The sequence below is a fragment of the Pristis pectinata genome, chromosome 11 (assembly GCF_009764475.1).
Source record: "Pristis pectinata isolate sPriPec2 chromosome 11, sPriPec2.1.pri, whole genome shotgun sequence".
Taxonomy (NCBI): Eukaryota; Metazoa; Chordata; class Chondrichthyes; order Rhinopristiformes; family Pristidae; genus Pristis; species Pristis pectinata.
Window position 1 is genome coordinate 76,995,038 of NC_067415.1, and position 27,023 is coordinate 77,022,060.

General features: G+C 38.5%; 1 protein-coding gene across 19 annotated transcripts in view; it reads left to right on the forward strand.

Annotated features, from left to right (window-relative positions):
* Window positions 1-24,956, forward strand: part of mycbp2 (MYC binding protein 2) — a 158,368-nt gene extending 133,412 nt beyond the window's left edge. For 13 of the 19 annotated variants that reach the window (XM_052026820.1, XM_052026826.1, XM_052026828.1 and 10 more), the window contains 19 exons: window positions 478-705; window positions 1,306-1,371; window positions 1,888-2,127; window positions 3,085-3,174; window positions 4,908-4,985; window positions 6,704-6,970; window positions 7,132-7,406; window positions 10,974-11,070; window positions 13,105-13,224; window positions 13,336-13,437; window positions 15,020-15,148; window positions 15,748-15,880; window positions 18,148-18,251; window positions 18,410-18,598; window positions 19,507-19,614; window positions 19,711-19,920; window positions 20,810-20,917; window positions 21,932-22,097; window positions 24,174-24,956. In XM_052026820.1, the coding sequence (XP_051882780.1) occupies window positions 478-705; window positions 1,306-1,371; window positions 1,888-2,127; window positions 3,085-3,174; window positions 4,908-4,985; window positions 6,704-6,970; window positions 7,132-7,406; window positions 10,974-11,070; window positions 13,105-13,224; window positions 13,336-13,437; window positions 15,020-15,148; window positions 15,748-15,880; window positions 18,148-18,251; window positions 18,410-18,598; window positions 19,507-19,614; window positions 19,711-19,920; window positions 20,810-20,917; window positions 21,932-22,097; window positions 24,174-24,289 (2,826 nt within the window). In that variant the 3' untranslated portion in view covers window positions 24,290-24,956. The remainder of the gene's footprint in view (window positions 1-477; window positions 706-1,305; window positions 1,372-1,887; window positions 2,128-3,084; window positions 3,175-4,907; window positions 4,986-6,703; window positions 6,971-7,131; window positions 7,407-10,973; window positions 11,071-13,104; window positions 13,225-13,335; window positions 13,438-15,019; window positions 15,149-15,747; window positions 15,881-18,147; window positions 18,252-18,409; window positions 18,599-19,506; window positions 19,615-19,710; window positions 19,921-20,809; window positions 20,918-21,931; window positions 22,098-24,173) is intronic. The other 6 variants (XM_052026823.1, XM_052026827.1, XM_052026831.1 and 3 more) reach the window with 1 other exon arrangement.
* Window positions 24,957-27,023: the final 2,067 nt, after the last annotated feature.

Genomic DNA, 27,023 nt, shown 5'->3' on the forward strand with positions numbered 1-27,023 from the left:
GTGGTTTCTGTTAAACTGAATTTAGCTGTTAATAGATGTACCACAAGGTTTTGGCTAGTGGTCAGATTCGTGTGGTTTTATTAACTTTAATTTGGTTGACCCAGTAAAATATTTCCCCACGATTTTCTGGTCCAAGGTATTGCTGAGTATCTAATGTCTGGCTCCAGATAACAAATACTCAAGCCTGTTCAAGTACTTAGCAGCCTATTCAAGTTCCAGAATAATAATGGGCCTAGAATTTTCCTCACCCAGTGTACATGCCAAACTGTATTGTAAGCAAAATGTTACCTTGCCCTCCTGAAACTGCCAGTTATTATTATATGTAGTTTGTCTATCCTACCTCTTCTATCTTGTTTCAGAAATAAATAGATGATTTTTATCTGTAAGACCCAACAATGATTGTTGCTATTGTGAAAATAGTGTCCACTTACAACCTTTTCTAAAGAGAGAAAAATCAGATTGTTTTATCTTTCATAGCAGGAGCTCTGTACAGTAACATGCTTGAAGGACCTCACAGGGATTGTAGATATTAAGACGTCCAGTAGACCAGCCATGATTGGTAGTCTGACAGATGGATCAACAGAAACCTTCTGGGAATCGGGTGATGAAGACAAGAACAAAACAAAGAGCATAACCATAAATTGTGTGAAAGGAATTTGTGCCCGTTATGTATCTGTGCATGTGGATAATTCTCGAGACTTGGGGGTAAGGATAAGGAATATTTAAGTCTTTTCTAATTCCAGCATACTTCCAATATCTTTTACAGCCATCCAAAAAAAAGTTCCATAGTCAAGCTCTCACACTCTGTTTGTGGTTTGTGTAGTATTCTAAGTATTTTATGAACAATAGGGCCCTAATGTTCTTTACACTGTACTTTTAATCTCTTCAAGCTGACAGAAGTCCATAAAACTTCAAACTATTCAAAATGGTAATTCTGCAAATTCATTAGTGCTTTGGATGAACATCGCTCTTATGGTGCGATTATACAACATAGTTGTAAGCCATTTGGCTCGTGTGCTTGTGTTGGCTCTCTGGAACACATATCAATTGATTTTAATCCTACTCAAATAACTTCTCCACTTATTGCCCTTTGTAAGGATAGATCCAGTTCCTTTTTGAATCTATTTGTTTTGACAGTTATTTAATCTATTATTAAAGCCAAAATATCGTTATGTTATTATTTGTTCAAAAATTTTAATGAAAAATTGTGGATTGAGGGATGAGCTGCTTATAATTAATTTAGAAGACACAAGCATTGTTTTTCAGATGTTTACAATTGAAATATGCATTTTCCTCTCAATACAGAACAAGGTATCTTCCATGACTTTTTATTCTGGAAAAGCAACTGAAGATCTAAGCAGAATTAAACAAGTAAGACTTTGGAAGAAATTGTTCTTCTTGGAAGCAAAGCTTATTTCATTACAGTATGTTTTATTCTCTCCCCTTCCCCCCTTGTATGAAACCTGTCATTGCAAACTATTTCTTTACTAGAAATCTTAAACTTTGGATGTCTCATAACCATTGCTCAGTACCTTGGTTAATGCAACCTTTGTCAAAGCACAAAGAGACCGGCCTGTTGAGAAAAAGGGATTGTTGGTTATACAAGTATTCGTAGATCACTTTGATTTGTATGAGAGACAGTAACAGAGATGGTACCTTGGAAGGGAGGGATTTCCTCATGAGACAGTTATGCATGGACAACGAAGACAAACATGGAGTGGATTTTTTAATATTTATTTCAGACTTAACTCTTTATGCTCAGTTGACAGAAACCCATTTGTGCTTGTTTTTACAATACTGAATTGCTTTGTTTAAAGAGTGGTTTTACATTTAAACAAGATTTGCTTTGAAGAGTAAACATGGGTCTTCTCTTTTATCTGTTTTAAGGCTGATATGGATTCCAGACATATGGGATGGGTAACCAGTGAGCTTCCAGGAGGAGACAATCATATAATTAAAATAGAACTCAAAGGCCCTGAGAACACCCTGAGAGTTCGCCAAGTCAAAGTCTTGGGATGGAAGGATAGTGAAAGCATCAAAATTGGTGGACAAATCTCAGCAAGTGTTGCTCAGCAGAAGAACTGTGAGGCAGAGACTCTTAGAGTTTTCCGACTTATAACATCACAGGTGTGTTGTATAATTTTTTTGTGTTCTTGTAATTCAGAATCTTTAATTTGCCACTGTTAAGTATCTCTGGTGTCATAATGTGCAAAATGTAACTTTTGTGTCAATCCAAAAAAAAAGCTGTTATTTCCAAGAACAATGTGGATTTATAAAGATTTTAACTTGCAGGAAAGTTCAAATACTTGGCGATCAGTGTTTAATTAAAAGTGCATTTTTATCACAAATGTGATTGCATTCAACCATCCCAGCGTTCTACCCACAGGTCTCTATATCTTATTGCCCACCACTACTATCATTCATAATGTCCTCTGCATCTTGATTCACGCCAATTCCTGTTCATTCAGCATCCCTGCACTTGCTGGTCTACATTTTTGCCCACCAGTGCCTCGGTTTTAAAATTCTTAACCTTGTATTTAAATTCCTCCATGGCTGCTTTTACCTCAATCACCTACTGGCCCCTGTCAAACCACTGCCCCTCTCTTTATACTAGCTATCTTCCGTCTCCATACTCAGTCCTGACGCAGGGTTTCAACCCAAAAACATTGACAATTCCTTTCCTTCCACAGATGCTTCCTGATGCACTGAGTTCCTCCAGCAGATTGTTTGTTGCTGCAGATTCCAGCATCTGCGGTCTCTTGTGTCTTCATCAATTCCCATACCCTCTGTGATCATTTTAAGTTCTTAGCACCAATTCCCCAAACAAATCATTTGACTTGCAGCATTTATGCAATCAAAATAATTATTTTTAAAAAAACACACTTAAATTTCCGCTAATTCTTACCTGTTTCCTTGGAGCTAATTAATCTTGTTTCACAACTGTAATTATCCATTTCATGGTCATCCTGGTAAAAGTAGGCAATGTGCTGTATAGTTTTAAAGTTCATTCTATAATTGGAATGAAATAGTCTAAGATGTCAAAGTTTCTTCTCTTGATAGAACTGTTTTTTTGTGTGTAAACAGGTATTTGGCAAACTAATATGTGGCGATGCAGAACCTACACCTGAGTTAGAAGACAAAACTATTTTGTCATCACCAGAGGGAGAAGAAAAGGTATGGCAATGAAATTATGCATGGTGTATATTTAATGTAAATGGCTCCTCTTCCCACTGAGTCATGGTTAATTTCATTGCACACCAATTCTGTTGGTTCTGAGGTGGCTGATGAGACCAAAATGGGACCCAGAGGCTCCGCCACAGGAGGCAGGAGTGTTTGATGGCAGGCATACGTACATTAGGAGCTGTTGCTCCCCTTCTGCCATTTACAGTGGGCTTGTGTGCTTCTGAGAAATTAACTCAAGGTTTTCAATGATGTATCAAATACTCCACTGAGCTGCCCGTTTTGAGTTGTCATGGGCCAAGGGCCTTCAAAAGTCAGTGGGGAGTGTGTTACATCATTTCAGGGAGGCTTTGAGAACATTGAGTTTCCTCCTTCCCTCTGGTAATTTCTTGCCATGATAAAGGTTGTAATGGAGTCTGTTTCGAGAGTCAAGTGTCGGGCACATGAGCAACGTGGTCTGGCCATCATAGTTGACTGAGTGTAATTAAGGCCTCAAATGTTGTGGATATTGACCTGAGAGGATACTGATGTTGATTCACTTATCCTGCCAATGTATTTGGAGGATTCTGTGGGCAGAGTACTGCTGTTAGTCCATGTTTCAGGAGGAGAGGAATTGCTGCTCCCATCCCCCTTAATAGACTGTGAACTTTGTGCTGTGTTTAAGATCTTGATCTCCAGAAACTCTTTTTTCCTCATGACCAATGATTATGCGGGTGTTCTAAAGACAGAGGTGGGTTTCATCATTGGTGTCTACCTTTGTTGAGAAGTCCTCATTTTCTAGAATCTCATTGTGGACCTTTATTGTTGGGGTCAGTTTGGTGAAGGACCTGTTGTTTTGCAAATGTTAAATGTGTGGCCATTCTCTTGTAAACTTCAGTGATGAAGTTAACAATAAGTTAAAGCTCGACCTCCACATGCATACATATGCAAGTGTGAATACTGTAACTCAATGACAAGGTGGTTTTGGAGTGGAGGTGACATGGATTGAATAGGTTCCCACATACCCTGTGAATTGGCTTCACTTGAGCAGAGTGCTTGTTGGTGAGATACAACATTGACGAGAGAGATTGAGGTGAGTGTTGGGATTATGATGCAGCCTGGTTAACCAGTCTACACGGAGGTTGGGTCCATTGTGAACTATTTGGTTAAGGTATCAACTTGCATGCCATCATGTAATAGATGCAAGATGATAAATTTCTACAAGCAGCCAATTTTGATAAAGATATTCCATTATTCCCCTCGGTGGACAAGAGTCAAAAGTTTCTGAGGTCAAAATAGGCTATGTATTGTGGTTGCTGCTCCATATGATTCTCCAAGTTGTTGCGTCGTGAAGATCATGTCCGTTGTGCTGCTGGGTGGCCGGAATCCACTGATTTAAAATAACAGTTCTTTGGCCACTGGGCAAAAGCAGTTGAGGAGGACCCTGGCAATGATGTCTTGTGACAGCAAGGAGGCCCCTCTGTGGTTACTGTAATTATGTCTCCTTTTTTGAAGTTTGTGATAATTACGGTGTCTGAGGTTGTCTATTGGCGACTGAAGAACTCTACCATGTTTTAGAACTTCAGCAGGATTACCATTTACTGTTGAGCTCTTGTTTTTCAATTGGCAAATGGTCTTTTTGGCAGTCTGGATGGTGGCCAAATAGTTTGCTGTGGGTGCAGTCAAGGACACGGTTATGGATGAGGATGTTGTTTTTAAAATGATTATTTCATCTCATTTTCTTGGAGGTATCTGATGCTGATTTAAAGGAACACATGGTCGGAATCATATTCAGCAGAAGCAAGCTAACTAATCTACAAAAACAGGTTTGAAATGAATAATATTTCTCATAAATGGCATTTTATGAATTTGGATTGCTATTTGCAAACTACCTCGTTGTTGTTCCTTCTAATAGGTTAGATGCTCTTCAGTGATTTTTCTCGAATTGAACCTTCAGGGACTCTTGTAATTCATTGAATATTTGCAGTTCTTGAAGGGTTGAGTCTTTGGAAGCATTGAAAAGTTATTGGTTCCCTCTTAGTAATGGAAAGTTTTACAAAGATGCCATAACTAGTGATTCAGATATTCCTCAAAGGAAAGCTACTTGGGCCAAAAATTATTCATTTGTAGCTATGCAATATGCATGGTTCAAATCTAAATGTAAATAGGAATCAGCTGAGGCAACAATAATGCAGCAAGACTGCTAGTGTTGGCTAGCAATTGTATAGCTGTACTTTGCTGCTTCATCTCTAAAATATTGGACATAATTGTTTAAGTTTTGAATATTCTCTTTTACAATCTGGATCCTAATTTTAATATTTTTTAAAGCCTGAAGTTAACTTGTTTTTGTTAGTTTAATAGTAGAAGCAGCATTATGAACTTGTGACTGGAGTGGATCATATTATAATGCTCAAATCATCCCAGTAATAAATTGGAAGCAGGCTCACTGTCTTGAAGTATTTCAAATTTGCCATGTTCACAACCTAATGTAAAGAATACTTAGAGGATATTATAGCTGCTCACTGATGATCAGTACTCCCTACTAATCAGAACAGGGGTAACTGCATGGGCTGCCTGCTCAAACTCTCAAGACCCTGCACTAGGACTGTCACAGACCCTTCTGGTTTTCCAGCAAAAATAATTTGAATTTCTGTATTCTCACAATCCTTACAACATGAAAGGAGACAATTTGGCCTTGCCAGCTCTTGGAGCCATCCCATCAACAGCAACTCCCCCCACTATTCTTCTGTAACCTATTCTTTCCTCACATGCCATCAACTCTTCCATTCTCCTGCAACTCACCTACACCAAGGATAGTTACAGAAGACCATTAACCTGCCAGCCAGTACATCGTTCAGATGTGGGAGGAAGCTGGAGCACCCAGGGAAAACCAATGTCACAAGGAGAGCTTGCAAACACCAAACAAAGAAGACCAGAGGTCATGGAGCTGTGCAGCAGGAGCACTACCTGTTGCACCACGGAGCCCCCCCCCCCCCCCTTTAATGTTACTTTAATTAAAAAGTACCACTTGGGCCCCTAATCAAAATTAAGCAGACTTGCTGTGTTCAAATCTCCACTGCAATCTGTACCCATTGAGACAATATCCCTACTTTTTTCTTTAACCTATTCTAATTCATGGTTAAGCAATGTCTTGATTCTAAAATGATCATACTTTTAATTCATTCCATAACCTTGCCTTCCCAACCTTTGTATTCTCCTGTCTTGCTGCACTTCAAGATATCTGCTCCAGTTCTGCATTCGCAATCATCCCCTAATTTCATTCCTTTGGACTTCCATGTTTTCAACCTTGTCCCAAAATCTCTCCAGCTCCCTCCCTCTGTTTCTTTCTCCAAGATGTTTCTGAAGGTCTACCTTCTGAATGAGCTTTTGTTTATTTTGTTGGCTTGGTGTCTGATTTTGCTTGGTAAGTTGTCTGTAGGTTGTGCTGTGGGATATTTTGTTTATTAAAGAGGCCATGAAAGCTTGATGATGATATCTTAACTGGATTCCATCCTTGAAACCAGCTGATTACCTTTCTTAACAGGTATGTGCACACATAGTCCAGGCCATACGAATGGAAGCTACGCGTGTGCGAGAAGAATGGGAACATGCCATATCCAGCAAAGAAAATGCTAATTCTCAGCCAAACGATGAGGATGCTTCTTCAGATGCATACTGTTTTGAGCTTCTGTCTATGGTGCTTGCTCTAAGTGGATCCAATGTAGGAAGACAATATTTAGCCCAGCAGCTCACCTTATTGCAAGACCTTTTCTCCTTGCTACATACAGCTTCACCCAGGGTTCAAAGACAGGTCAGTATGGATTTTATTGTTATTTAATTATTAGTTATCAGTTTTAAATTGTAATGCCTGGTTTTGTGCAGATGGTTTGTGAATAGCTGTCATGTCCTTTTTACATATTTTATGAAACAGTCCATTTAAAAAGTCTAAAATCCCAACTCTTTTGTTTGCAGGTGACATCTTTGCTCCGCCGCGTTCTTCCAGAAGTGACACCCGTGCGTCTTGCTAGTATAATAGGTGTGAAATCTCTTCCTCCGGCAGACATCAGTGACATCATTCACTCTACAGAAAAAGGAGATTGGAATAAATTAGGAATTTTGGACATGTTCTTGGGATGCATTTCTAAAGCCCTCACTGTGCAGCTGAAAGCCAAAGGGAGTAGCTTTCCTGGCATGGTTGCTGGGAAAGGGGTGACTTCCATTACGTTACCATCAGTCTTCAACTCTGGGTAAGAGTGACTCTGTTCCAGTTAAATCCTGTTAATATTGTAGTTGACTTAACAATAGCATGATTGTATTTTATGCTTCTAGGTGTTGCATTAGCTATATAGGGATAATTAGTTCTTATGGGGATTTTATTCCACTGCCATATTGATAAAATTGCCAAAGAAGAAAATAAGATTTTGTCAGAAGTTGGCTGTTTTGTTCCTATTTTTTTGTACATTGTGTTGTGGCATAATTAACCGTGATAAACTAGAAATTGAATCAAATATGCATCTTAAGATGTGAAAGAATACAATCCATATCTCTTTGTTCACTTAAGAGATGTGAACAGCTTTGATGCTATTAGCATAATTGGCTTTATAAGCTTTCTTCAGAATGTGGTGGTGGTCTAGTACTTCGAACCACTGCGTTGAAGTTTTTGTGATGAAATAATTCCCAGAGTGCTGTTAGATGGGATCTTCCTGGATTTTGGCCCAGAAATAGTCAACAGGCCAAGACACAATTTCAAGTAGGGTTTGGTTGTTACTGGGGGAGAATGTTGAAATGTTGGCGGTGCCATGTGTCCTCTGATATGTTTCGTGAAAGGGCTCACTGGTTTCAGAGGTGCTCTCAATGTGAATCTAAATGTGATGTTTGTGCTGGAATTATCTTGTGTAGGATCAATTTTGGAAGGAAGGCTATAAACCTCAAAAACATGCTTCTTAGTAGTGCCAGTGCACATTTGACACTCATGGGAGCAAGTTCTTAGGTTGGCATGGTGCACAGATTAGACATATTGTTAATGGGATCATCTGCTCCCGCTCCTCCATAATTCAGTATATATACCAAATAGAACTCAAGAAAATAGATGCCTCAGGCCTGCCTAACATTCAATGTGCTCGTGGCTGATCTGCCTCCAAGCCTCATCTCCTCTTCTGTGCCAGTTCTACATAGCTCTCAATTCCCCGAGCTTTCAAAACTTTATCTACCTCCAGTGATCTAGCCTCCACAACCCTCTGTGATAGAGAATTCCAGAGACCCCAAGTTCTGTGAAAAGAAATCCCTACAGACCTCAGTTTTAAATGACTGCCCCCTTACTTTGTAACAATGTACAAGACTCTCCCACTGTTGGAAACCTCTCAACATCTACCTTGTCATGTGCCTTTAGGATCTTGTATGTTTTGATATAGTTACCCTTTATTTTTCTAAACTCATACAGGTCTTAATTTAGCTGTTTGTGAAAGGGCAACCTGCTCATCCCAGGAATTAGCTGACTTAATCTCTTCTGGATTGTCTCCCTGTGCTAGCACATCCTTAAATAAGAGGACCAAAACTGTACACAGTACTCCAGGTGCAGCTCTGTATAATTGTAACAATATTTCTCCATGTTTAAGCTCCAGCCTCCTAGCATGCTACCTTAATTACTGGCTGCACCTACATGCTAACTTATTTCATGCACAAGAACCACTAGATCCCACAGTATTCCAGTCCATTTGCAGACTCTGCATTTAGATAAGCTGCCTTTTGATTCCTTCTATCGGTGCATGATCCTCGCTTTTTCCTATATTAAACTCCGTTTACCAGATCTTTGCCTGCCCTCTCAACCTACCTATATCCTGATGCAGAGTCCAAGTTATCCCTCACAGTATGCCATCCTACCTATTTTTGTATCATCAGCAAACTTGGATATCTTGCACTCTACCCTCTCCTTTAAGTCATTGATTGTAGGTATAAATTGGTCATTGGTTTATTATTGTCACATGTAGCAAGAGACGGTGAAAAATTTTTGTTTGCATGCCATCAACAGATCATTGCCTACATAAATACGTTGAGGTCATACAAAAGTGGAAAAAAATTTAGAATGCAGAATATATTGTTACAATTCCAGAGAGAGTGCAGTGCAGGTTGACAAAGTGCAAGGGCCATGACGAGGTAGATTGAAGATCAAGTGTTTATCTTTAGCGTATAAAAGATCAGTTCAAGAGTCTGATAACGGTGGGATAGAAGCTGTCCTTGAGCCTGGTGTTACGTGTTCTGAAGCTTTTGTATCTTATGCCCGATGGGAGGAGGGAGAAGAGAGAATGACTAGGGTAGGAAGGGTCCTTGATTATGTTGGCTGCTTTCCCGAGGCAGTGGGAAGTGTAGACAGAGTCAATGGAGGGGAGGCTGGTTTTTGTGATAGGCTGGGCTGTATTCACAACTCTCTGCAACTTTTTGCAGTCTTGGGCAGAGCAGTTGCTATACTAAGGTGTGATGCATCCAGATAGGATGCTTTCATTGGTGCATTTTTTAAAAATTGGTGAGGGTCATCGGGGACATGCCAAATTTTCTTAGCCTTTTGAGGAAGTAAAGGTGCTGGTGTGCTTTTTTAATCATAGCATCCACGTGGTTGGGCCAGGACAAATTGTTGGTGATGTTTATACTGAGAAACTTGTAGCTCTCAACCATTTCCACCTCAGCCCTGTTGATAAAGACAGGAGCTTGTACTCAGCCCTGCTTCCTGAAGTCAATGACCAGCTCTTTTGTTGACAGTGAAGGAGAGGGTTAACACCATGTCATAACACCATGCCACCAGGCTCACTGTCTCCTTCCTGTACTCCGTGTCGTTTAAATAATGAAGAGCCAAGGACTGATCCTTGGGACACTTAACCAATTACACCATTCCACTCTGAAAATGACCCTTTTATTCTGACTATCTGTCTTCAATGTGATAACTAATCTTCAATCCATATTAACACACTTACCCTTCTAATACCCAGAAATCCATTAATCTCAGTTTTAAACAAAATGAATGACTGATCTTTCCAGGCTAAAGAATTCCAAAGATTTACCATTCCTTGAATGAAGAACATTTCTACTGAAGCAACTGATCGCGGTCTTGATGAAGGGTTTCGACCTGAAACGTCAACTGTTTATTTCCCTCCATAGATGCTGCCTGACCTGCTGAGTTCCTCCAGCGTTTTGTTTGTGTTGCTCTAGATTCCAGCATCTGCAGAATCTGTGTCTACTGACGTTTATATTGTGTCCCCGACCCTTAGTTCTAGACTGTTCAGCCAGGTGAAACATCCTCCTTGTTTACATTTTAAAAAAAAAGCCCTGTTGAGCCCTCTAGGATTTTACATTTCAATGTCACCCTTTATTCTTCTAAACTTTCAAGGCCAAGCCTGCTTACTCTTTCCTCATTATGACAGTACTGCCATACCAGGAACCAGTATTACTGACTTTTTGTTTTTCTGCACTCCCTCTAAGTATATCCTTTTAGATAAGGAGATGAAAATTGCATAGAGTACTCCATGTTTTCTCACTAAAACCCTATATAATATTGTAAGGCACATTTACTCGTAGTTGAATCTTCTGGTAATAAAGGCATTTGCCTTCCCAACTACCTGCTGCTCCTGCAGGTTACCTTTTCAATGATTTGCCTACAAGGACACCCAGGTTACTTTAGTCCACTTTTCACTCAAATCATGGTTGGTATTGTCAGTTTCATCATTGGAAAGAGATGAAATAATTTGTTTATATATTTACTTTAAAACCTAGCTAGAATTGCTTCCAAATAATATGAAGTGTTTTTTCTGATGGTCTTTCCACAGTTCCATTCGGCGAGGTGAAAGTCACTGGTGGATGAAAGGCTCCACGCCTCCACAAATTTCTGAAATAATAATTAAACTAATAAAGGATATGGCAGCAGTAAGTTGAAATTATCTGACTATTTTGCTTCAGTAAAACAGGCTTCAATGAAAAATTGAATCTGTAATTGAACAATTTTGTCCACATATTAAAATGACAAACCGATGTGCCTTAGATATAGAAATATCAAATTGAATCTAACTTCATGTTTGCTCTCTGGGCATTTACACATGCTAATTGTGTATGAGTTTCTTTTTGTTTACAAATTAAGAATTTTATTCTCTCAAAATCTAGAATAAATAAAGCTTTAGCTTTCAGTGATTTGCATATTGGTCTCGCACCAAGCAAATAGATGATTTAGTCCTGATTTTCTATTTTTGTTTTATAATAGTTTGTTGATCTCATTAAAAAACGCATACAAAATATTTCTCAGAGTTTGGATTGCAAATGTAAAGGGGCGCAGCACCAGGTTTTGCAAAGTGCAATTATGAGGAATCAAGTAAGGACAGTAATTCCTAGTTTGACTTTGTAAATCTCTTCAAGACAATTCAGTGAATTAGAAGAGACTGGAGCAAAGTATTAACATTTCAGATCAGTGTCCCTTCATCAGAATTGGAGAAGTGAGAATGCGGACGTTTAAGTTGCTTTTGACTTGTGCATCTGCTGGAAAAGCACATACTAACTGAAAATCAAAAATCTGTAAATGTTGGAAATTTGAAATTAAAACGAAGTGCTGGAACAAGCTCTTCTAATGTAGTGAATTGCATTCAATGCCAGAAATTCAATGAGATCCCACTGCCCCTCCCTGTGTTTTGAAGAGACCCATCATTTTGCAATTCCCTGATTCACTGCGTTCCATCCCCTTCAACCACTCGTGGCACTTCCCCGTGCAACTGCAGGAGATGCAACAGCTACCCTTTTTCGCCATGGAGGGACTCAAAGTGAAACAATTAATTTGCACTTCCAATCTTTTGCATTGTGTTGGTGATCTTTATAATGGTGAAACCAAACTCAGATTGGGTGACTACTTTGCAGGACACCACCATTCATACCTCAAGGATGACCTTGAGCTTCCATTCTCCAGTCATTTTAATTCTCAATCCCACTCCCACTTTGGCCTTCTATGCTGTTCCAATGAAGTCCAATATAAGTTTGAGGAACAGCACCTCATCTTCCATCTAGGTATATTGCAGCCTGCCATACTCTATTGAATTCAAGAAGTTGTGATCACCAGCCTTCCCTGTTTGTGTCAGGCCTAGCCAGTTCTGATGTATGTTCATCCACCTGTAACACTTAATTTTTCTCTTTCCACTCATAATGCCCAATCTGTTAGATATTACCAGCATTTTTTTTTTGTTTTCTCCCCTTTAAATGCCTTCCATTTGTTAATGAGATAGCACTGGCAGCATCCTGTTATCTGGATAACTTTTTGGTGTCCACTCAGTCACAGACGGTCCCTTTGTTCTCTCCATCTCTCTCTCCCCCACCCCCCTGCAACTTAAATACCCCTGTATTCTCACTTTTCCTGTTCTGATGAAGGGACTCTGACCTGAAATTTTATATAAGGTGACCTTCTTTATTTAAGCAAACAGAAAAGTTTGCCACTGCAGGACACTATTTGAATTGCAATGTAAAGACGTTTTCAGACAGAGGCAATACTTCATTGAAATTTGATTCCATCTCTTCTATTGCGGTTGATAAATGTGGGGGCTACTGGAGTTTTGTAACCAATCATGTGAGATTTTGCTACAGAACTTTGGCTGATATTTCAGGGTAGAACCAGTGCATTTTTGGGAATAAATGGTCAAGGCATCAAGAGGTATAGTGGAGAATGTGATTACATAAAATGCACACAGACAGACACATCATCCTGGATCAACATTTATCAGGTTTATTTAATTTCAGTAAAGATCATCTTGGTCAAGTTTTCATGAATATCTGAGAGATTGCAAGTCCTTCTGAAAGTAGTTCTGTTAGGAGGGAAAGAAAACTAATTCACATATTAAAACAAAGACTTCCAATTTGAAGAATTTTGATAGCTCGTAAGAAATGGACCAATAGATATGTTTGAATAAAATAATTTAATTTTTTCAGGGGCAGCTGTCAGAAGCCTGGTCCCGTGTAACAAAGAATGCTATTGCTGAAACAATAATTGCCCTAACAAAGATGGAAGAAGAATACAGGGTGCCTGTTCAGTGCACTACAACAACCAGGGTAATACTTATTTGTTGTGAAAATAAAGTATATAAGAAACAGGAAAAAAAGCATTTAGCAAAAGTAAATGTACCTGGTAATTGCATTCAAGCTGTCATTTTGCTTCAACAGTTATGGCTGGCTCTTGCTTCACTGTGTGTGCTGGATCAAGACCATGTTGATAGGCTTTCCTCTGGCAGATGGATGGGGAAGGATGGCCAACAAAAACAAATGGTAAGGAAAAGGGTTTTTAATACATTTGGAACACTATTGATTCTTTCTTGCACGAATGAGCTGGATTCAATCTCAATGCAAGGAGTAGTATTTGACATTGACCCAAACAGGAAGGCCCATTAATAGATATGAGGAAGAATCTGAAATTATAGAGTAGTTTGCACAAAATAAGTATTATGGTGTGAGGGGAGGTGGAGATTAACGGCAGGTTGCAGGGTACTGAATATAGTAGAATAAGCAAATGTATGCCTAATTTCATAATTCTTTGCACAATAGAAGGAAGTCATGCAACCCATTGAGTCTATGCTGGCTCTGAGAGCAATCTCATCCATCCCATCTGGTGTTGAAATTAAAACCAATATTTAGGAGTCTTGGTAGAGTTCAAATATGTCTGGGAATTCTGAAGAGCGGCCAGCAAAGCTAACTGAATATTGAACATAGCCAAGCTAAATAAATGTTGGCCAGAGAAGATGTGATTCACCTTGCTATCTCCGTCTTGATGATTGGAAACTTGTTATTTTGTTATTGGTTCTTGCTTTGTTAATAACTGCCTCTCAATCATGGAGTTATTTTTAACTATATACACTACACCACTGATGCAAGAAATCATATGTACAAAAGTTAGGATCAGTGAGGAAGTTGGCTGTCCACTTGTGGGAAAACGTGTAGACAAAATGTGAATATTGGGTTATGCAAATAAACAGCACGGTAAAAGGAATGTGAAGTTGCTAGAAAATCTAATTGTTTGGATGAATAAACAATTTGCTTTACTAATTGCATGACTCTTCAGCCATTTATTGCTTCAGAATAGTGTAAGGGTGATTATTTCCAGTGTAGAATAATATAGTTATATCTCCACAAAGTTGGCAAAAAATCTGATATCTTAATTTTCTATTTGTCTTGCTTTCTTCCCCCTTCCAAAGAAACTTTCCCCTCTCAGCCATATCTTTATTGCTTTCCAAGCTGATCTTGAAGTAATTTCTTTCTGCTGTGACGCCTTTGTATGTAGAGCCAGATTTTTTGCATCAACTCCCTAGTAGATGGAAATTCATACTTGACTGCTTGGAATTAACAAATACTTCATTGATATTCACTAGCTTAGGGCAACTGAGTAGTTGAAAGTATTCTGTATCTTCCTTATGAGGGTTTATAATGGCTTAGTTATATACTCATTGTCTTATCTCTTTACATCAAGATCTGGGTGATCTGGTCCCTCTAGTTAAAATCTAGATAAAAATTAACAGCATTTTGTAAAAATTGAGAGTTCAAATAAACATTTTTATCTGAACTCCAGTTTAAAGCAGATCACATATTGCAATTAAGAATGAAATGTATTGTTTGGCCAAATGTCATTGTTGGTATAACATAAATAATTTAGAGCCTGTAATTTCTTATCGCAAAGATTAAGCAATTTATCTTGCCAAAGGATATTCACAGATGTACAACAGAATATAACATTCATCATTTGCGATTTCTTTGAACTAACTGCAGAAACTGCAGAAAACTGCAGAATCAAAGGTATTATCTTTTGCATTATTTATTTTAATTGACTAAAATGACAATCAAGTTATCTTATTCGTAGCCAATGTGTGACAACCATGATGATGGTGAGACTCCAGCAATTATCCACTGCAACGTGTGTGGGAATCTTTGCACAGACTGTGATCGGTTTCTCCATCTTCACAGAAGGACAAGATCTCATCAAAGACAGGCAAGAATTAAATTTGAAGCATTCACGTAGGATATTAAAAGACTATCAAGGATTTTGAAATATTTTTCATATACTATTAACTAATATTAGAGTAGTTTTGCAGCAATATTTTGCACTTTTGTCAAAGGCTTAATGACTTGAGTTTTGGGTCCCCAAATGACTTCAAAAAATTTGTTTGTAAAAGACTAATTAATCTTGGGCCAAAAATGGTGCACACTAGAGAAGGGGAAACTTGGAAAAAAGAGGGGAAAATTTTTTTTTAACCAATCTTCATGTTTAAGAAGTTGTCACTCTTCAAATGGTGTTTCTGCAAGTAAGCAACATTTAATTATTTGACACCTGTCAGGGCATGATCAAAATTGATGATTTTACCAATATTTGTAACAAGTTAAGTAAGCAAATTTTGATTTATATTTAAAAGCCAACAATCTATTTTCTTAACTGGACATGTTAAAATACTCACACGTGACCATATAACCAATTTTCATTATTCTGAAAGGTGCTGCTAAAAGCATTATTATTTTCTAAAGCAAAATTTTACAAAATGACTAAATTGCTTGATTATTCCCATTTGAATTAATCTAGTTTTCAAATTATAGGTGTTTAAAGAGGAGGAGGAAGCAATTAAAGTGGATCTTCACGAAGGCTGCGGAAGAACCAAGCTGTTCTGGCTTATGGCACTTGCAGACTCAAAAACCATGAAAGCAATGGTAGAGTTCAGAGAACATACAGGTCAGAACTGAAGACCCAACTTTTACACAATATTTCCATTAGAATTATAGCTCTTCCTTGTATTTTGTTTTAAACCAATGTCTTAAATGTATGTTGATAATCAGAAGTATAAATGCTTACAAATGTCTGTGTTAGTGTGCTCAGAGGTACAGACAGCAGCTGACTGTGCTTCATACATTAGTTGTACCAGCGTAACACGGCATGACAATCAATCTGTCAATAAGAGTGGCACATATCCTTTCTTACGACAAACAAATTGCTGGAGGAACTCAGTGGGTCAAGCAGCATCTGTGTACAGTGGAAGGTGGGGAAGGAATTGTCAACGTTTGAGGGTTGAGACTGCATCAGGACCAAATTCCTTCTCCCACCACACGCGCGCGCGCACATGGTTTGACCTGCTGAGCTCCTCCAGCAGTTTGCTTTTCCATTTCAGATTCCAGCATCTGCCATCCCTTAGGTCTGCATTCTTACAAAAGCTGACCTTCATAGCTTTTCTCTCTGTCTGCGGTCCTCTTGATGCATATCTGAATTGCACATGGTCAACCTTAAGCTTTACAAAATTATTTGCATCACAAAGTAATTCTAATTGTGAGCATGTTCTTTTAAAGAAAGTACTGGTTTCATGTCTGGTGTTCCTGTGTAACCTAATCTTCATGCATCAAGGGCTGAAAGGTTGATTCCCCAAACCTAAGCAGACACGTTTGATCCAATAGTTCCAAAGATCTGTCTTATCTTTGTATGTGTGTGTAGATTGTAAAAAGGAAGAATATTTGAATTTTCCCATATTTATTAGTGGTAATTCATAACCATTCTTTAGCAAGGAATAGAGTTGGTGGTGCTTAATGACCTAGTTGCTCCAAGCCCTTTCTCTTGTCTTGCACGTAAAGGATACTATGCTTACCATCTACCAACTTCAAACCAAATATGGAAATCACAATTCTTAGAGGCTTCCTGTATCTCCAGACCATAACATTAAATGGTTATATTCCTAGAGTAATGTAATAATGATCAAGAATGCTACTGCAGTACATAATGTCCAAATGAAGAAGGACATGGGATATAACGGAATTGTTAGATCAGCACCTCAGACTTTTAATATGTTCAGGAAAATCAATAGAACATTTTTCTGGAATGAAGTTTGTTGCAGCAATTGAGTAAGAATACATTAAGCACGGATGCTCAAGGTTTCCTTGGATTACTAAGCAAATACAGACTGTCCACCTTGCCAGGAGAAAGCTATCAGGAATTGTTTGCTGTCCTTCATAATTACAAACAACAGCATCACTTGCAATCCCTGGCTTAATTCCCAGAAATTTTTGCAGGCAATGTTCTTTCCAAAAAAACAAATATCAAGTCAAAACCTTCAAAAATTAAATGCAAAGCTGGATATTGAGCACGTGAGCCAATTCTACAAAACAGAAGGACACCAAGAGAAATCTCCTGCATCATCTGCCTCACTTCACAGCAGTTTTGAGAGAGAAAAAATCCATTGTTTTCACTCTTGTTAAGACTGAGTTCGTCTTTTTTCATTTGACATTTGTAGCTGGATCACTCGGTTCCTCCTTCAGTTTCATCAAATCATTTTATGTTTATATTTCTGGGATTCACCAGCAGTATTGCATTACTTATCATTTTATTTCTTATTGCACATACAGTGTAATCTCCAGGCACAGTTCCTGCCGATCCACTTATTTTTATGACCTATTGGACTGAACTGTTAGAGAAGTTAAGAATTTAGGTATTGTTTTTGTCTCCTCTACTGAAAGAGCACTGTATTTCTACACATTAAAATGGGAAGGGATCTGTGGAGTTATTCAAACTGTGCGCACTAACAGAGGTTTCAACACATTTATGGATTTATTTATGGAGATAAAACAGCATCTGAAGAGCTAGGAAGATTACATCTTAGTAATTTTGCAGGGAGAATGTTACTTTTCCTGATAACCAAAACTGTAAATCATGGGGAAAGAAGGCTCTGTATTGGCCAATCACATATTAACTATTCCTTTATGTAGGGTTGACTGGTAAGCTGACTACTCAATGAATTTGATATATGTAGGTTTTCATCTGGGAAAGAAATCAATTATGGAAATGGTGCTTTTGTGATTGTGGCCATCAATTGAAGCTGCTGCTTGTGATCTCCTCAGTTAATGATGCATGCATGTGTGGACAGTACTGTTAATGTTGTGCATAAATATATGGCGTGCTTTAGTTGACAAATTATTAAGCTGCAACTGAATTTGAAATGATTCTTTCTTCCTTTACAGGCAAACCTGCATCAAGCAGTTCAGAAACGTGTCGATTCTGTGGATCAAGAAATGGAACAGAACTGTCTGCAGTGGGCAGCGTGTGTTCTGATGCAGACTGCCAAGTGAGTTAAATAGAGTCCCATGAGAATATTATCAAGAATGGATGGTTTAAGTAGTTCTGTTCAAATACTTTACAGCACAATATATTGATCTTGTGTCTCATGGGTTTTCTGAAATGTTTGGTTTCACTGTGCGATATCTTTTTCTTCACCAAAACAAGGAATATGCTAAAACCGCCTGTGGCAAAACTCATTCCTGCGGCCATCTCTGTGGGGGAGTCAAAGACGAAGAGCGCTGTTTGCCTTGCTTACATGGCTGTGACAAAAATGCAGTATCTCTCAAGCAAGATGCTGATGATATGTGCATGATATGTTTTACAGAGGCACTTTCAGCCGCTCCTGCAGTTCAGGTAAGTCGTATCATTCATGGAGATAAACTTACAATTAACATAGTTATGCAAGATTTCAGTTAGTTTAGAAGTTGTTCACACTTTGTTCAACAATGATATAAAAAATAAAATCAATGTGTTGAGTGTTTCACAGATTGGGAGCAGTTTGCGATTATTATTGGCAGTGTTATATATTTAATAAGAAAATAGTGGAATGCTTTTACTATAATCTTGCACTCATCCAAAACCCTGCTGCCCCCATCCAAAGTCATACCAAGTGATCGCTGACCTACATTGTCTCCTAGTCTGGCAGCAGCTTAAAATTTCCTTGTGTTCAAAGCCCTCATTACTTCCTGCTATGGACCTAAGATTTTTGAATCTCTATTTCTGGTCCCTTGTATAAATTCAGTTTTCACCTGACCACTATTGACAAGAATGCCCACAACCGCTTAGATCTTCAACAATGGAATTCCCTTCCTGAATCCCTTCCAGTTGAACCTTTAAACTTACTTTAACCCCAGCTTTAATCATTTGCTCTAATAGTTCTTGCATAGCTAGATTGTCAAATTTTCTTGATCCTGCATAGTGCATTTTTACTATGTTGATGGCACTATGCGAGTACAAAAAGATTTTGTTCAGGCATGTTGACAGATTTTAATTGAACTAAGTTGGAACCTGCTCCTCCAATCCTACCAATTGTTTCTATAGATAGAAAGTGGCTGGGTCACTCTTCCACTTGTCACTGTGTCTGATCCTAAAACACCATCCAACCCTTCTCACTGTCTATTAAGAATGCAGTTATTTCTACTGGTAACATTTGAAGAACTCTCGTGTTTTGTGTCCAGGTAGAAAATTATCTGTTGTCTATTTTGAATGTCTACGGTCTGTTTGTCCCTCCTTGACTGACTGATTTATTTTTTGCTCTCAAGTTGGAGTGTAGTCACGTTTTCCATCTGCATTGCTGTAGACGGGTTCTTGAAAATCAGTGGCTTGGTCCAAGAATAACCTTCGGATTTATGGCATGTCCAATATGTAAGGTGAGCATCTTGCTGCTTTGGTTTCCATGACATGTGGATTAAAACTTGTAGCACTGATTTGATCATGTGATGAACCTCGTGATTTTATATTTTCAGAACAAAATAAATCATCTAGTATTGAAAGATGTGCTTGATCCTATCAAAGACCTGTATGAAGACGTAAAGAGGAAGGCTCTAATGAGGCTAGAATATGAAGGGTTGCACAAAAGTGATGCCATCACCACTCCCGGAGTTCGCTTTTACAATGATCCTGCTGGATTTGCAATGAATAGATACGCTTACTACGTCTGCTATAAATGTAAAAAAGTAGGTGCACATTTGAAGAAGTTGTACTTTGATGCTGAGTAATTTTTCTCTTTTTATTTGTAATAATTGTATTTGATTTCCTTTTTCAGAAAATAATTCTGCTCCAAGTTATTTTAGAGATTCAAAAGCTAATTGGTTATTTACTGACTGCTTGGTTACCTTCCCAGGTATATGTTGGCGAGGAGGAGCAATAGCAGCTCTGATGGCTGGGATTTAGCTCGTCGTGAGGGTGTTGGTTGAGAGGCAAAGGATTCCAGGGACCTAAACAAGCCATCTAGGCTGTGCACCAGCCACAATGTGTGGAGGTGGAGGTGCCATTCCCCACAGCAGCCAACAGGCTACCTTACTAGAGTAGTGACCCTTCAGGTCTAACTCTGCCTCCAGCTTGTGTTTGCCTGCCCTTTGGGCTCTTGGACCCTATTGCAGGCTACCCAAGGAGGAGATGTCCCAAAGGAAGGAAGAAGCAGTTAGGCGAACTGTCCCTCAAGCCCTAAAAAAAAACAAATGAAACCAATTATTTCTGTAATTTTTATTTCCCAATTTCACATTGTGGCCCTGCCAGTATTTAAGGGAGAGGATGAATCCAATCAAGAAAATAACCAGAACTTCCAGTGCTGTTTAAAGACTACATTGTGAAGTAGATTGGATTTCTTGAAATGTCTCCCAGGTTATTTTCACTTGAGGGTTACATTAAAGTATTAAAACGCATTAAGATTTTTAGAGTAGGTGACATGCATTCTGTGCTTTAAGGTCCAAGTAATTCACTTGTAGAGTGATCACTTTTAAACAGTTTTCTCACTTAAGCAACCATAGTTCAGGCATTGAGTCTTCTATTTTTGCTTGCCATAAAGAAACTAACTACAAACTTTTGACCTATCCTTTTGCATAGGCTTATTTTGGGGGTGAAGCACGATGTGATGCTGAAGCAGGCCAGGGTGATGACTATGACCCAAGGGAATTGATCTGCGGTGCTTGTTCAGATGTCTCCAGAGCTCAGGTATTCTTTGTTTATCCATTTCCTGCAAATTATTTAAATGTGTTATGAGCATTCAAGTAGGAGTGGACCACTTGGTGTGTCAAGCCTGCTCTGCCAATTCAGTACGATATGGAAACACGAGAGACTGCAGATGCTGGAATCTGGAGCAATACAAAGTGCTGGGGGAGCTCAGTGAGTCAAGCAGCATCTATGGAGGGAAATGGACAGTCGCCTGCTGAGACCCTTCATCTAGTCCAGATGAAGGTTTCGGACTGAAATGTCGACTGTCCATTTCCCTCCATAGACACTGCCTGACCCGCTGAGATCCCCCAGCACTTTGTGTGGTGCTCAATATGATCGTGGCTGATTTTGCTGTAACCTCGGCTCTGTATTCCCATCTGGAATCTGTCTACATCTACCTTTTTAAAGTATTCAAATTCTTTATTTGCACTGCCCTTTTGAAGAAGACTTCCAAAGATCTTCAGGAAAAAAAAGTTGCCTCATCTTTTTCTTAAATGATCAACCTTTTGTTTTTGAGTCAGTAACCCTCACTCTAGATTCTCTCAAGAGGAAATACCTCTGCATCCACCTAGTCAAGACTCCTCACAATCTCATGCTTCAATCAACTCCCCTCACTTTTCTAAACTCCAGCAGATAGCAAGCTAGCCCAGCACATCTTTTCTCATAAGATAACCCACCCATTCCAGGTGTTAGTCTAGTAGACCATTTCTCACTGCTTCTAATGCATTAAGTTCCACTGTCAAAGAAGGAGAACCATATTATACATAGTAAAGCAGATGTGATCTCAATAATGCCCTATGAAAGCGAGGTATAACCTCCTACTTGTGAAATTCAAGCATCATCTTTCTTTCTGAGATTAGAGCATTGATGACGTTTGAAAGTTAATTCATAGAAATTGAAGTTTAATCCATCGAAAAAGGATAGACTTCCTCTCATTTATGTGAGTAATTGGAATTATTTGATAACAATGCTGTCTGTTAATAGTATCTTGTGACCAATGATAATCATCAACAGATGTGTCCCAAACATGGTACGGACTTCCTGGAGTACAAGTGTCGGTATTGCTGCTCTGTGGCAGTGTTTTTTTGCTTTGGAACAACACATTTCTGTAATGCTTGCCATGATGACTTCCAAAGAATGACAAGTATCCCGAAGGAAGAGCTTCCCCATTGTCCTGCAGGTAACGTGTTTTTCTCATCTATACACAACTTGTGCTCATGAACAGAGTTTTATTTCCTTTTAATTTTTGCTTTCATAAAGTTGAGATTCTGGATTAAGTTTCAAAAATTGTCCACGCTGTACTATTTTGATGTACAAATGTATATGAGGAAAGGCTGTATTTGTGAGCAGGTACAATAAGCAGTGCACATGATCCCAGCAGATTTAGATCACATCAGCAGTGGAACTGCTTTTGGAACTGGCCTGAAGGAAGAGAAAAAGGCAATTTTTTTTTCACATTCCCAAATGCTAAACAATGACTTGATGGAAATGCATATTTGCAGACAGAGTCAAACTTGGCAACAATGTCCACCAGTATTCTGTAACCATATTGATTTGAGAACAATAATCATTTGAGTAGCAGGGACCTGTTGGTGTCTGTCAAACCATCACCTAGTATTAATCAATGGAAGTCCAAATAGTCAACTTCACAGGAAGACAGAATTCATAAATTTGTTTTTGTGTGGTGCGCACAAGAGTTATCAGCTTTCTGTGTGGTTAACAATAGGAAGTAGGCAGCGAGTAACTCTCATAAATATATTTGTGCACAGAGATGTCCTATATATGTTAGCCTTTATGTAACACCTTTTTAACTACCTGAGAAAGTGATTGATTTTTTCACTGAGAAACATGGGTGAAGAGCTTGTGTTAAGTGAATAAGATGGGATAAAAGATCAAATTAATTAAGTACTGACTGTGTTGAACCTAAGATTTGGTTTTAAAAGCTGCAGTGAAAGAGGAGTTCCACAGCACTGAACCTAGCATTTTAAATTCATGGTGCAATGTTTTGATTTCAGTTCAGGATATAAGACATTGGCAGCTACAGAGGTTCACGCAAGAAAATGCCAAGGAACAGTGACTGTTGTAGTATCAGCAGGGGGAAAATTGAAAATCAAATTGTAATGGAAATGGAAGTGAACCTCAAGCTTTTTAAAAATTGATCTTGCAGAGATAGTGGGGTGTCAAAAGGTAGCCCGAGCTCAGTGATTCAATCGCCACTGATGCAGTTTAAGAGCAATTAGTTTATATATCTACACAAGGTTAATACATTGCCAGGATTTAAACAATGGTTATCAGCATTGAAGTAGATATTAGTCCATAATACCTATTCCTGTTCTGAGCAGAGCTTGCCTCTTCCCATGGGTCTAAAAAAACTACCAACATGCATCAGTCCCTTGTGAGGGTCCCAGATTGCTTTGTGGTTGTGAGCAAAAGCGATGAATTTACCGTAAACAAATATTTCAAAGTTTAACCTTGAAATGGTTGAATAACAGAAAAATATTTTTTCCATCTGAACTATCAATTTGCTTTGGCATTTGTCCTTTCACCAGTGAGGACAACGTTATTGAACTGATACTCCCATTGCTGCCTTCCTACCTGTAAAAATGTTTCCATTCTGCTGTTTCTCAGCCTTTCCCGTAGTCTGCTAATCAAATGTGTCCGGGTTTTAACTTGGCCTTTACACTGGCTTCTCTTCCCAGTGTTTCTTATTATAGTTACAATATTTTACCTTCTTGCATAATTTAGTACCGTGTGTGGGAAATCTCTGAACCTCCCAAAGGAAGTTAGTGAATTAAGCCACTGCCTTTCAATCCACTTCTCATTTTCCTCCCACTTTTCCCCTCCCGGTAATTCATTCTGGACTACATTTTGACAAGCAGCTAGAAGTCTGTGATGATTTACACAAATGATTATTGTTCTCATAACAGCATCATTAGAGAACATTAGTGCCTATTATTTCCAAGTTTGTCTCTGCATACTTTCATACATTGATTACAAAAGTGGAATTGCCTTTTCAGTTAGTCATAGGGTAACACAGCATGGAAACAGGCCCTTCGGCCCAATTCGTCCATTTTGACCAAGATGCCTATCTAAGCTAGTCCCATTTGCCTGTGTTTGGCCCCTATCCCTCTAAACCTTTCCGTCCAATTTTTTAATTTCACATCTTGCCCAAGAGCTGTAGAGAAATGTTGAAGCTGTAGATTCAATTACCATCTTTTAGTTTGGCAATAATAACTACATTTTATCTACTCTTCAGGTCCAAAAGGAAAACAGCTTGAGGGAGCCGAGTGTCCTCTTCATGTCGTTCACCCATCCACTGGTGAGGAGTTTGCTCTGGGTTGTGGCGTTTGCAGAAATGCTCATACTTTCTAAACACACAATGGAGAGGTTCCTTCAGATTCCCGAGCCTTTTAATATCTTCAGTTTCTGAAGTCAGCAAATGGAGTTGGTTCAGGGTCATTGGAATGAGAGAACAATGTGGTGCACAAAAATTTTAAAAAATTGTGTACATACTTATTGCTGTAAGTGACTCGAGTTTTCCAAAAGGCTTTAACTTGTGAAGTGTTTGCATGCTGCAGTTGTAATCCTCGGCTGTAAAGCATCACACACCTACATGGTACCTTGACGGGAGGTGCTTTTCCTAAAAGCAGTTGGGATTTAAAGCAAGGACAGCTTCCAAATTACACGTTTGAAGAATTGCTACAAGTACACCGAGTACTACTTTTGGCTAACCCTGTACAGTATTCTTGGAAATTGCAACACGTCACAGGTTGAGAGTATATTCTGGTTCATTTGATAGACTGTTGAGGATGTGTTAGGGCTTGTTGTGTATGAATATCATAATGTATATATGGTATCAGTGTTAGGTGTATTACAAAGTTGCTATGTTACACTGCAATTTTCATTTAAACTTCTAGGGTTATGTTTGAGCCTGAAATTTTAATGAAGTGCAATACTGGGTGTGCCTCCTATCTTGCAGCTGTAAACATATGGAATGTATATGTCAATAAAACCGCTGTACATTTTTATACAGTGAAAATCCGTTGTGTGAATGGGAAATCATTCAGTCGCTGTGTGTGTGTATATGTACGTGTACATAGAATACTGACTGAGTTTTAGTTGGAAATGGGAATTGAATCATTAATTCAGAAGAGTGCATTGTGCTAATGTATTCACTTTTGTGAAGCAGGTGCAGATAAATTTTAAAAATTGCCTTCATGTTTCAGGGGCTTTATAACTTTTCACTTCAAAAGCATATCAGAACATCGGTTTTGCACAGTTGTCTCAAAGCAACATCCTCCCCTGCTAAGGGAAGAAATAATAGGCTTAGTTCATTTGTCACACAAGTTTCAAGGTTTTTTTTAAATTGCATTGGTTGGACTTGCCATGTATGCTGTAAACTTACCGTATATAAGTAAGACTTTTGCTTCAACTAAACATCTTTATTAAAGTACTAAATAGTGCATTTGAATGTCCCATTTGTTATCTTTGTGCGTATCTGAATATATAAGAATGAACGCTGCTTCAAGCAAGTTTTTCTCTTGCATGGTAAGACATCCTAAGTTCTTTGTGCCATTTTAAAATTGTCACTGGTTATACAATTCAACATCTTCTGGATTGCAAATCTACTTTTAAGATGCACATTCCAAGCACAAGAGCTTTCAAATGAAAAACCACAATTGCATAATTTCAGCTTTCCAAAATGAATCCTCACATTGCACCTTTCCCACTGCTGCATATTGGTTAACAGATACAATATTTACTTATTGTAAAATCCAAGACCTGTGATGGAGACCAATAGTGTGAGCAGAATGCATTCTATCCATTTGTTTCCTCATTACCAGATACTGGTTTTTTGTTGCTTTCTATTCTCTATGCTACCAGGATTTTGTGAAATTAAATAAGAAATTGTCCTTGCATTTTTTTTAAACAATGTTTTATTGTGATTAGATGCGAGTCAAACCAAACACAAGCTAACAGGTCTGGATACAAAGCATAAAATGTTTGTATCTGAGAAATTAGAGTAACTTAAAAAAAAATTGCTCTTGAACTTGAGAGTTAAAATTTAAACTATGGACTGAAATAACCAAACTAAACAAATGATCAAAATATAATAAGGTTCTCAGATTTATGTTGAATGAATTGTATTATATTTGTGCCTGAAGGCTAGAAAGGATCGCAAATTCTGTTCCATGTTTGTATAAATCTCTTCATTCGTGGAGTAATTTATTGTCATACAGTTTCCCAATATTGTGCACAGTTCATTGAAAAGGTACTTTTCAAAATATGTAATGTCAAAGGTTGACTTCATGATTAGCTTGAAGGAGCTCCAGTAGTTGCATATTCCTGTGCCTCAGTGCAAAACGGTGAATGTTAAAACAAGCTTGAAAGTTCATACATTAAGATTTATCTGAAAAAGCTCGCAGCAGTCACAGATGAAAAATGGCTAGCATTGAGGGTAACAAATTGAGCTTTCTCTTCAGCTCCATACATATTCCATCCCAAGTGGCCAAAATAAAGATAAATTCTAAGTTGTGCTGACATTGTTTTCTTTTGGTTGACATTGAGATGAATTAATTTCATTCTAAACATTGTACCTTCCATTTTTGACTGGGATGCATCTCCAAAGAATATTTTAAAAATGCCTAATGGTATTTATTGTCACAAGGCCCTACTTATTCTCAGCGGGCTCTGTTGGGCAGGCCACATAATTTACATGCCCAACATTAGCCTCCTTCAATTGACACTGACAGGAAGAGATAACCAGATGGACAGAGGAAAATATGCATGGTTATGCTCAAACCCTCCTTGGTGGGAGGGGGGGATGCAACACCCCTACAGTGTCCAAGGAACCTCTGGTCCATCACCATTCAACATTGAGGAGCAACATTCGGGGTGGTGTTGAGGGCCTTGAGTCCACGCATCGAGAGTGCACAGAAGTACTGCTTTAAACAGCTGAAGGAGTGCATCACCTCAAACGTATTTTAACCCCCTGATGGAAATTCTGAGTATGTATGACTTCAGAATAGTGAAATGCCTCGTCTTTAACCCTTCGATGCATTTGACCCAAGGTGTCCTAGATTGTAGAAATGAGAGACTGCAGATG